This window comes from Phoenix dactylifera, chromosome 3 (assembly GCF_009389715.1).
Source record: "Phoenix dactylifera cultivar Barhee BC4 chromosome 3, palm_55x_up_171113_PBpolish2nd_filt_p, whole genome shotgun sequence".
Lineage (NCBI taxonomy): Eukaryota > Viridiplantae > Streptophyta > Magnoliopsida > Arecales > Arecaceae > Phoenix > Phoenix dactylifera.
In genome coordinates this window covers 21,790,951-21,803,487 of record NC_052394.1, presented here as the reverse complement: position 1 = coordinate 21,803,487, position 12,537 = coordinate 21,790,951, and the positions used below count along the sequence as shown (strand labels likewise).

General features: G+C 35.7%; 1 protein-coding gene across 4 annotated transcripts in view; it reads left to right on the top strand.

Moving 5' to 3' along the window:
* Positions 1 to 12,537, top strand: part of LOC103702839 (phototropin-1A) — a 30,376-nt gene that overhangs the window by 14,182 nt on the left and 3,657 nt on the right. For 2 of the 4 annotated variants that reach the window (XM_008785422.4, XM_017841745.3), the window contains exons 15-21: positions 299 to 379; positions 2,971 to 3,074; positions 4,305 to 4,354; positions 6,091 to 6,197; positions 6,817 to 6,939; positions 10,594 to 10,645; positions 12,083 to 12,195. In XM_008785422.4, the coding sequence (XP_008783644.2) occupies positions 299 to 379; positions 2,971 to 3,074; positions 4,305 to 4,354; positions 6,091 to 6,197; positions 6,817 to 6,939; positions 10,594 to 10,645; positions 12,083 to 12,195 (630 nt within the window). The other 2 variants (XR_001879189.3, XM_026802892.2) reach the window with 2 other exon arrangements.

Below are 12,537 nucleotides of genomic sequence, written 5' to 3'. Positions count from 1 at the left end.
ATGGTTCCAACAGACACTTCCTTTCATAAACCATTTGAGTTGAATAGTTATTCTACTGGTCTTTTGGGACGTGTCTACTCAATCAATAGTGCCAAGTGCCAACCCTCCTTTATATCTTTTCCTTTCACCTTTTTGTTGCCTGTACAAGGGTTGTAAATGCTGGTCAAGGGGCATATAATACATATTGCATTTTACATATGTATATCTTTGTGTTTTGCACCTACTAAGAGAGATTTGAGATGACATAAGTCATGATGCACTTTTTTCTGTTATATGAACCATCAATTTTTTGCTTCAGGTGCATCGAGCTAGCGCAGAGAGAGAAATTCTTGATATGTTGGATCATCCTTTCCTTCCTACATTATATGCATCATTTCAGGTCTGTTGCTATAATATTTATTGTTAGTAAACTTCAAAATAAGTTGCAGAAATTAAATATTTATTTTTTAAAAAATTGTTGAACCTTTATTCATTATTATGCTCTTGAGATTAAAGTACAACTGACTGCTGTTACTATCAAAATTAAGATTGTCTACTGAGGATCAATTATTGGAGTGCTTCAGCAATGCAATGGATTTATTGTAGTATACGGTAACCCAAATATATGCACTTTATAGGCTGTATTGGCACACCTATGATATGATACAGTTGTGTTGAATGTATTTGGAGAAGATGTGCCATGAACAAATGTTGGAAAACATTTTGTACTTGGATATACGTACAAAATGAGCACCAACTAATGATAGTCCCTTAAAAAAATTGCTGAAGATGAGCAAGAAGGCACATAATAATTGGAGAAAGGAGCACCAACTAGTTGGATCTAGGGATGAAATGCATGTTCATTCTTGGACCAAGTGATGATTTGTTAGAGACAAAGTTTGCCATACCGACCTATACTGCCTCATATTGGGCATATTGTATCATACCCATAAGGTATTAGTACAATACCAAGTTTCAATATGGCACATGGGTAGAATAGGTCTGAACCGAGTGAAACTGCCTTGTACTACCCAGTTTCATATTTTTGGGGGGTACATTGTTGGGTGAGAGAAAAGGGTCTCTCAACCCTGTAGAGTGTACATACCGTACCATACATTAATGTGCCGCCGGTACCAGTACAACAAACCTTGGTTTTTGAGGACTACCACTAGCTGGTATAAAGTAGGATCCTAAATGGTACCATCATGTGTTAGAGAAGTATCAAATGGAGCTTCCTTGTGCTATTGATGGTGCACATATTAGGTAGAATAGTCATTGGGCCATATTAGTGCACTTCAGTAGGACATCACATATATAAGAAAGAAACACAACTTTGAAATCTAGGAAATAAGGTTGAAGTCAATCATTTAAAACTAATGCTTCAAATTCTCATCATTAATGAATATGGTGTAATACAATATTCCAAGTGGAAAGCGCTTTATAATTTATGAAGCTAGCATGTCAAAATCGCTCAATCATGAGGAGGTCATTTAGTGGCGGAACTAGGATATTTTTTTAATTTGTCCGGTTTTATTTTTTCTTAAAGTAAGTTTTTTTAAATTTTTTCAATGAAAATGTTAGAAATTAAATGAAATGATTAATCACTTAAATTAGCTAAACACTAGAGTGCCCCTGAAAATTTGATATATTACAACTTGGCATGATTTGTGCTATTACGCAAAAAAAATATTTGACCTATCATACATGGAAACCTACCTATTCACTGAGTTCACTAATGGGAAAGACAAAATTATATTACAAGTAAATGATGCAAATTAATTTATATTAAGTGATATTGCAAAGAAAGGTGTGTAGGATGGCAGAAAGAGAACAACATAGTGGAGGATGGATTGGTCAGGGAAAAATAACAATTTACAATTTCAAGGGGCATTGATGGTGCTGAGTGTAAGGAAATAGGATTAAGGGTGATTACAAGATGGCTGAGGGGGCGGAGGAAGAGAGAAGGCACCAAGAGAGTGAGGTGACATGTATATTAAAAATAAAGTTGGTGGGAAGGAGGGGCTGACAACACAGTGAATTGGAAGAGGTGGAATTAGGAGAAAGGTAGTTTGTGGTGGCAAGAGGCATAAATTGTGGCTAGATGATTGCAAGTATTTTGATTTTGCTACAAGGCAATGAATCCACTATAGGGCGCAATAGCTCGAATATATAAGTAATCATATGGTACACGAGTATTGATGTACTAGTGCACAATATAAGTACATTGATACTATAAATTGATATGTATGTAATATAGGAGAAACTTATCTACTTTGTATTAAAATGATCGATTTCTCAAGAAATTTGATAACAAAAGAGGTTTAATACTCACTTATCTGCTTCAAATTAGCTAGTCTTTTTTCCATCTTGATTAGTTAAAGTATTTCCAATCACCATAACTTGATTGCCAATCTCACTACTGTTTTTATATGCAGTATGATTCAAACCATGGTTCGTCGTACCGGCCCGAACCGAATAGTACGGAGCATACTGTACTGTACCAGTTTGGTACCAGTATCCGGTACGGATGGCGTACCAACACTCGGTATGCTAAAAAAATTTCGTACCGTACCGTACCAATACTGTGCTAGTGTGGCGCTGGTATGGAGTTCGGTACCAAGACGGCGAACCTTGATTTAAATAATTCTTAAGTCTTTTAGTTTATGAACTAGTACACCGAATGTCAATACGCCACCCATACCGAGTACTAGTACCGAATCAGTACGGTACGGTACATCCCGTATTGTCCGGTTCGGGCCTGTACGACATACTATGCTTGTAGTCTAAATAAACCTTACATGTAATGGTTTTCATATAATTCCGTTCAGACTTGTATATCTTTTATCTTTCTTGTTATTCAGCATTTTTTGAAACAATCTTATGCATTCTTTCCTTAATTCATTCTTTAGTTCTCTTAAACTGCCATCTGCTAAAACTTGTATATATATATATATATATATTCTAAGTAGTTTCAATTAGTATATTTTGCAGACTAAAACACATATCTGTCTTATAACGGACTACTGCCCTGGTGGAGAGCTCTTTCTACTACTAGATAGGCAACCTCTGAAGGTCCTCGAGGAAGATGTTGTTAGGTAATTCTTTTCCTACTGAACATGTGCATATGATATTTGTTTAATCATATTAATGCTTACTTCATGGAAGCTATAAGATAAAAGAAAGCCTGACAGCATGCATAGGATTTTTCATTTATAAGAGGTGACTATTTATAGGCACTTATACAGACTGATTTTTTATCAATCTTCTTGAGCCATTGAGTTTAGCTCAGTCTGTCAGAGCCATGGTGGTCATAGCCTCATTCCCCAAGGAGATTTGGATCCTTCAAAGTTACCTACCACCAAGCTAATATTCACTTGTATTACATAAACTACCTCTCTTTTCTTTTTTTTTTTTTGTTCATAGACAAGGCAACTATCCTTGCTTTTTCTCTTTATCAACTCTTTTACAACCTATTTGGATGTAGTCCATATCAAACCAATACCCTTGCAGCCTGAATCTTGTGGGAGGGGATGTGGTTTTCTTTTTTTTTCTTGTGGACCCATGTTCGCCATCTTGGTATTGGACCCTGTACAAGTACCACACTGGTTCAGTGTCTGTACATCTGCTAAGGAGGTCGGTTCGGTGTATTGAGACTCAGTATGTCTCTTGTATCAAGTCTTACTTCGATGCTCGTATGCATGGTTCGCCTGGTACAGGAAGTACACACTAGTACGATAAACCTGACTGCAAACCAATAGGTTGACAAGCTAGGATTTAGGTTAGGACTTGGGCCGGCCCTAAGAAGACTGTGGGCTGGACGGGCCAACAGACTTGATTCCTGCAGGATATTTCTGCAAGAATATCCAAACATGCCCTTATTAGGAAAAGATTCTAATGTGTGCCTAAGAGAACATGTTTCTGATGTTTCTAGCTCACAGCATATCATAGTTGTATTAGTTTTACCTGTCATGGACTTATGAAATAAGATAGAGAGCGCTTTGTTTTTTTATGAACCCTTTTCATTATTTCTTGTCTGAGTGATAAGAAATAAACTTCATCATTCGTATAGGCAACCCTGTATTATGTATCATAAAAGTTCTGTATGGTAGAATACTACACAAATATAATTATCAGGCTTCTTTCTACTTGCCTCTGAAACCAATATGACTACAAATATATATACTATCAGATATATTTTTATCTTATATCAGGATATTTAAGCATTTCACTTTTTGAACGTGTATCACGTGGCTGAGTTTTTTTTTTAAATCAAGAAAAAACTCAGTTACCTAAGAATGATAATAATACTGAGTACTTGAATGCAGATTCTATGCTGCCGAAGTTATTGTTGCTCTGGAGTACCTTCACTGTCAAGGTAAGGACTAGTTATTGCCCAGAAACCTTCTGTTATATTCCATTAAGAAGAAAATTTATCCCAATATGAATTAGAATATTTAAATGTCGAAGTCCTAAATTTATGTATGTTCTGATTAGTCCATTAAATTGTAACCTCTGCCACTTCTATACGTCATCATCCTCATTCATGGTCAATGAGAGCTTTAATTGTGTATTCCAATTTTTTTCATCATTCTTGGTCAACTTGTCTAATCAGTTGAAAATATTTAAAAGGAAAAGGAAAATATACTTGTTTTCCTATCAAATGCATAGAAACACCTGATGTTTGATTAGCAATTCTACAATGCATATTCCAGAGACAGGAGAAGACAACTAGTTTCTAGCATTGTGGTTAGAAGCAATCTGAGCAGATTTTAGTAATATGCAAGATAAACTATAATTCCAACCTCTACATCCTGAAAATAATCTAGCACATTATTTCTCAATTTAACTACTTTCCATATTTTGCAACACTGACCTATTAGAGTTTTTTGCTCCCAATGCATTAAGATGTTATCCTAATTTATTTGAACTATAAGTCCTTTACCAACAAGCCTGGTTTCGTCTTTGGAGGAGACCAATGTATCAAGGTCTGATCCTCCAAAGTCGAAAAACTTATTCAATTTACCTGACATCAAACCTCGGAATTGCTATGAATTTCTCGAACAAAGCAATTGTGGGTAAGAAAAGGAAGTTAATTGGCTGGTGTAAGGAACAACTGCACTGTTTTTTGTGATTCATTTTATTTCCTCATGGAATTAATCGATGGATTTACTTTACCCCATATTTCTCTCTCAAAAAAGTGTGTTAAACAACCGACTCTTGTAAATAAGTTCCTCTAATTTGTAGGTTTCAGTAGCATCATCAGCATTATGACATCGCAACAAAATTAAACAAAAACTGAATATATAAAATGCCCTTTTGTTTTCTCCTTATGCATCAAGCCAACAAATATGCTAAACATGATGAGGAAATCTACGTTTGTGTATAGATTTGTGGATATCAATGTGCAACAATGTCTGTCCTATTATTTTGGAGTAGGCATGATATTGTGACATATTAGTCAAAAACTTAAAATATGATATACTAAAATTAAGATAACTAGGATACAAAATTTTAACTTACTAAGTTATTTACGATGTTACATTAAATCAATCTTTTTAGAATTAGAAACTTGTAGGATAAATTGTTGCAACAATCATCTTTATAAGTCCTGAAGTCTTGACTTACAGTAACCTTCATCATTGTGTTGATGGTTGAGACAGGCTGGTTGTCTTACTGGTACCTTTTCTCTTGCATAAAATAGGTATTTTTAGCTCAAACCAGTGCTTTATGCTTATGGTTGTTATAAAGGTATATATAATATGCTACTTGAAGTTAACATTTAATTTACTTGTCAATGAAGCCTGTAAATTACATGGTTACAAAATAAATTCAGCTTCTGTCATGTGATGTTATGTTGTGATTCAAGTGAGTTCATAATTAAGCTGAGTTGGTTCAAGTGTAAAACTATGACCAGAAGGTGTTTAATATCTTATTGTGCCAGGTTGCTCTTCTTTAAAAATGTACTTGGTCCTAAAATAACTACCACTCCTTAATAGTTATGCAGATTAATTTGAATATATAGCTGAATGACCAGGTAAGGACCTTTCACCAAATTTATGTGGGGCCTGGTGATATTTTTTTTTTGACAGTACAGGTGTTTGCTTTCTGTAGGTATAATTTATCGAGACCTAAAGCCAGAAAATATCTTGCTTCAGAGGGATGGACATGTTTCTCTGACAGATTTCGACCTGTCATGTTTGACATCTTGCCAGCCACAGGTGTTAAACCTATCTAGTGAGATTATATATTTCAACTGTCCTTTTTCTGTGCTCAAGATAAAATTATCCATCATTCAACCTTTATATTCCTGAGGCGTGTTGACAATATATGTTAGTGTCTTGCATGCTCTAATTAATATTTAGTGATTTTATGCTCGCCAACAGCTTTCATCTTTTAATTGGAAGAGACTTCTTTATTTTTATTTCACCATGTGAATAAATAAGACCTTGCTTAGAGGGACAGATATCAGAAACCTGCTGTCTCATATTCTTGCATAGCTGCAACTCTTGCAGATCGAGGAGTACATATTCTCAAATGATTAATTGAATGCTTATTTTTTTATATAGTGACCTTATGTATTGTTTGATTACAATTCTAATTTGAAGCTGTGTGCCTCTCCATGTCTGGCTCCTTTTACCATGTTGGATATAATTGCCAAAGAAATATTGGTTATAGATTTATGGCATTGCTAAAGTATACTTAGAACAGTTGAAACTTTAACATATTACCACTATTCAATATCTTCTATGACTCTTTGACTGTGTGGCGTGAGTGATCTTGAAGCCTGCAGTTATTGATTGGCTTCTGCAAGCTAACTGGTTGATCATTCTTTTCTAGCTTTTGTTTCCAAACTCTCAATATAAGAAAAAACAGACAAAAGGAAGAATTCCTCCAATTTTCATAGCTGAACCGATGCGAGCATCAAATTCTTTTGTTGGGACTGAAGAGTACATTGCACCGGTATGTTCTGTTATTGCAACTCAGACTAAATTTTACCTTGTTAATGTTTTTTTTAATGCTTGCTGTAATTTATGTATAATTAATTTGGCAATTGTTGCAATAGATTAATGTTGAGTCAGGCTATGTTGATGACTCTTTAGAAACAACCGAAATTTGTATGCCTTTTGATCTGTTGACGCTTCCAAGAAAATGGAGTCACATTGTCTTCCACAGTTTTAGTGCAATAATTCCCTAACTTCTTCACCTATGTGTCATAGGTATTATTTTAGGATATGACTAAATAGTTGGGTATTATGAACAAAAGTTCACATGGATATTGGAGTATACACACAATCTGAACATAATAATGATATTAAAAACGTGAATCACTGAAGGACTAGTTCTGCCAATGATAATTCACTTTCTCCATTTATTTCTGTCAGTCCTTTATTAAGTTATTACTTGTAAATGGTTTTCGATACTCAAGATTTAATTTCTGATCACTCTAGAAGCTTCAATTTTGAGAATTCATCTATGATCTTTTGAGTTCTCTCTTCATTTACAAGATGCCGGTCTTCACATGTTTGTGAGCTGCTCCATTCAACATGCATCATTTTCTCTTTTTAGATGACACAAGAAGCTTAAAGCATATGGAGTTTTTTTTCTTCTCTTTGTTTTAAAAAATAAAGGAATTAGAGAAAACAAGAAAAGATGAAGGCAAATGCATCATGAGTATTCCTACATGATTCTATGAGAATCAAGGTTCGTTGAACTAGTATGGGAGGCTAGCAATTGGTTTGGCATGATATGGACTCATATCGTGCCATTTTAGGGCATACTGAAATAGGAAGAGCTGGAGTAGGAGGGGGGAGAGGAAGAAAGAGAGGAAAAGAGGGAGAGGGAGGGAGGGAGGGAGAGGGAGAGGGCTCGAATAGCCCTTCTCATCATCGTTGAGAGGGAGAGAGAGAAAGAGGCCAAGAGAGTAAGGCTCCAACAGTCCCTTGTCGCCGTCGGGCAATGAACGGAGGGGAGACTTATCTGGCTGGCTTGGGACGGTGACGGAGGGGTTAGGGTTTCAAAGGGGGAAGGGTGAACAAAAGCAGGCAATGAACGGAGTGAAGATGGAGTGCTTGAACTTTCAATCTATTTATATACTAAAATAAACCCTCAAACCATGCTTGTAATGGACCGGTCCAATTTGGTATGCCCCGAACTGGTCGGTTTGGTATGGTTCGGCAAACCATGATGGGAATTCTTCCATTTCTTGTGTTCTTTATTTTTAATTCCATTTGTTTGGTCTGCTCCCCTATATTCCTTAGTGTCTTGAAACAGCCTTAAGTACACACTGGAATTTTCTGTCAACTGGCATAATTCTGAGTTGTCCAACACATTTTACATTGTATATAAAGGTAGCATTCAACACATTTTACATCACTAATACATTTTTCTGATTAATCGTTCCAACAATAATAGTCTAATCAAAAATCCTGCCATGTTACATCCAAGAGAATTAAACCTTCCATATCTTTTACCACTCTTCCAAAGCTTCAAAACCAAGAAATGTCTATCCATTGATTCTTGAAGAAAAGCTTTATCTAGGTTCTGATTTGCTAAGTCAAGGGCAGTCTTTTTGTCAGAAGTCCAAGATAGTTCTAGCCCTGTATTAGTTCCTCTAAGTCCTTTTTTACTTATGCTTTTGCTTTAAGTTTCTCTTTTCCATGAAAGTAGTTATGTGTTACATCCTCAGTTCATTTCTCCTTCCTGAAATTGAGGAGCAAGAATTTTTGTTGAATGTGAAAGATTCACACGTGTCTAAAATGTGTAATATATGCTCATTTTAATGGCTTATGGCTTATGGCTTTGCACATGTAGCACACTGTTACATCACAATCACATATAAAGCATAGATTCTTGAAACATAGAATCATATACATTCAAGGTTTTAAGTGCTCTGTTTTTCCATGCCATGAGTGGCTGGTATACGTCAATATGTCCCACCAACCTCCCTGCCAAGACTTAGGGATCAATATTGATGGTCATATGAGGTTTTGTTGACAAATTTGCTTGTTGCTTGTTGGATAGGATGTAAGTGATAAGATATGGAGGATAAAAAGTGATAGACAAGTTCTCTCCAAAAGAAAAAAAGAAAAAAGAAAAAAGGAAAAAGGAAAAAATGAAAGACAAGGTGACAATGAATCTCTTTATAATGCATCCTTTTCTGTTAAGTTGGTTTATTAACTAGCAAATTTGTTGCCATGACACATTGGGTTAGGAGCAGCAGGGGCAAGGCCCAAGCCAAAGATAAGTTAAACAACCTTGTGACATTGCATTAGATCACAAGAATCTACTTCTTGTCCCACCAAAATGATGACATGGTCTTCAAGGAAAAAATACACAGGCTACGTGCTGAGTCTTGCATGGCAAATTGACCAACCAAATAATGGCTCTTCCTAGATATTAGAATGTGCCAGAGTAATCGTAGCGGACATATTGAGCCAGAATTTGGTTACTATTTTGCTAAACAAATGCATGCACTACATTAAGCAGTAAGGTAATGAGATGGTTGAGTCCAGATATCACTTCCAAACCACTAGTTAATGGTTAGATGCCAAGTACCCTCAAGGAGGTGATGTGACCATAAAGGTTAGTGGCTAGCAAAGAAACCCATTCTAAACTAATGTTGGAGATGTTTTCCAAGATCAAATAATATAGAATGGTTATAAAAGTGAAAGTATTATTTTCCACATTTAACAAGGCTTGGAGTCAATCTTAAGAAAGTGTAATAGTCTAATATGCCTATGCAAAACTTATATTGGGATCAATATGATCAAAGAAATGAATTAGTCATAAAAAGAGCTTGATTAGGTCCACAAAAACCTTGGAAGAGGTGAATGTATGAGTTACATTGGGAGGGTGCAGAAGTTTTGAAGTATGCTTTCTACAAACCTCCTTAGATTTTTTTTATAGTTTTTTTTGATGGAAAATGGCATTGTTTACATGCATCTAATAGACAAGGCAACCACGGACCACCATCATGGTGAAAAGCATGAAGGCAACCAAATGTCTATTGCTACTTTATTGAACCATGAAATGGTGTGAACGTCTTTACTTCATAGGTTTATCAAAAACTCTAATCCAATGATCCCATCTAAAAGTACCTACAATGCATGCCGGTCATGGAAGACATCTGCTTGTTAGTTACATTACTAGCATCCCACTTGTCATAAACCATCGTCCTTCTGTTTCTAAGCAATTACTGTCAAAAAACTGCACTAGGTCTTTGAATATACCAGAACAAGTAATATGCATAGTTTCTGAAATTGTATCTTATTTCCAAAACAATAGTTGGATTTTGTTTTACACGGGATACATTGTTAATCATTTTGGTTTCTTAATTAGAGGCATTGGTTTTTGTCCAATGTTCTTTCTGAACTTTTCTAGTTATGAAACTTCAGTCAAAAACTAGATTTTGCTTGTACTATTCTTTTAAGTGTTGCATTAGTATTAATCAAATCAGGGTTGGATATGTATACATGACAATTATATGCGTTTTTTTCTGTCTGATTATGTATTTATGCGAATCCTGTCATTTGTTGAGAGGTAGCAGTTAAAACTGAGAGTGTGCAATAAATTGCCATTTATATTTTCATGGATGAGTTTAATGTATTTTTGCAGGAGATTATCACTGGAGCTGGCCATACTAGTGCAGTTGACTGGTGGGCGCTTGGTAGGTGTTATATTTTCTAACAACGGTATAGAAAACTAAACATATTTTGAAAAGTAGATTGCTGAAAATGGTTTATATCTAATAGTTTATAGAGGAATTTCAATCTTTAATCTTATGGTGGTGCAACAATAACTTCAATCTTATTTTACAATCCTATGGCATGTTGAAAATTTTTACTTCTAGCCACGTTCTAAACCCGGTTGGCATTTCAATAACACTGTGATGCCGTTTTTTGGTTGTTTGTGTTTGTTTTTTCTGTTATTTATTGTTTTTGATGTTTGCTTAAATGGTTTTTAAGGTTTGTTACAATTTAGGAGTGGGTGGGTTTTTTGAGCAGATGATTGGGTATATGGTGCCAATATCAAACTAATTTGGTATTAAGTTTGTGGTGTCCATGATTTGACCTCTCTTTCTCCTCCCTTCTTCCTCTCTTTCTCCCTTCTCTTATTTTGATGTTTCTTGTATTTAGAGGATATAGTGGTATAGCACCTCTCAGGCCTTCAGCTTGAGGGTGAAATCCTTGATTTAATAGTTTATATTAGAAATTCCAATCTTTAATCCTATGCTTGTGCCATTAAGGTTTAAAATACCAACACCAACCCTATATCGGTTTGTCCAGGGCCAGGATGATACCAAGACACTACATCCTGACTCATGGGCTGGTCCAACACTCAAGTACAATAGGGAAGCCCAATTTTTATTTTTGTTTTTTTGCTTGTTCAATTTTTTTGAGCTTTTTTGTCCTAAATAAGTATTTGAGTAAATGTTGATATGTTTTTAAGAAGGTTTCTAGTGTCAAGAAGGCTAGATTGCTGTGAATGCATGCTGGATCTGCCCTCCTTCCTCACCTTTATCCTCTCCCTTCCTCTCTCTCTCTCTCCCTCTCTCTCTCTCTCAATCTTTGCCTGGATTCCCATGACTAAGCCAAAGAGAGTGTTTCCTACACTTCTCTCTTTTCTGTTTTTTATTTCAAAATCAAGCAACCTGATCAGGTCATGCTCGGTACTGGCTAAACAGGCCTTGGTACTAGTTGTACCCAACCGGTTTTGGCTGGGTTGAGCCGGGCATCCCAACCCATTAATGGACTAGTGTCCCACAAGTATAAAAGTCCTACTTCCTGTCAAAACAACTATGGTACCTTTAGTATTGTCCCATTCTAGTGGACCTAAATAATAACTTCAGTCTTAATTTTCTATGATCTTGTTTAGTATTTTGAAACTGCTTCTGCTTATTCTTTCTACTCCCCCCGCCACCCCACCCTGCTGCCTCCCCTTCTAAATACACTCTGTTTGCAAACCCATAAATGTTTTTGTGTATAAGAATGTTGTCGAAACTTCCTTTAAAGATTTGGAGAATCTAGCACCACTTAGCAGTATCTTGAATTGCCACCTATATCTACTTCTAATTGACTAGGGCTTCTGTATATTTGATTGACAGGCATCCTTCTTTATGAGATGCTTTATGGATATACACCATTCAGAGGAAAGACAAGGCAAAAAACATTTGCCAATATCCTTCATAAGGATCTTAAATTTCCTGGAAGCATTTCAGTGAGTATTCTCCTCGAAATCAAGACTTTATCCAAATTGAATTTATACGAAAGGTGGCGTGTGTACATGTTCTATCGATAGCATCTTCTTTGATGCTGGACTTATTCAATGCTTGTATATGGCCATTGAATGCATGTAGATAACTGTATATTGAGTTAGAAGCTTTCAAATGCCTAAATCATGTTTCTGTGTTGCATTTCTCATTTCCACCCAGAATTGCAGACAGACAATGTTTTTGACAATTAGGAATAGCGCTAAGCTGCTTTTTTTTTATAAATTGGAAGGAATAGTGCAAAGTTGTTTGGCCATGTTACTTTGCACAAAGTGACATCATGAAGCTAT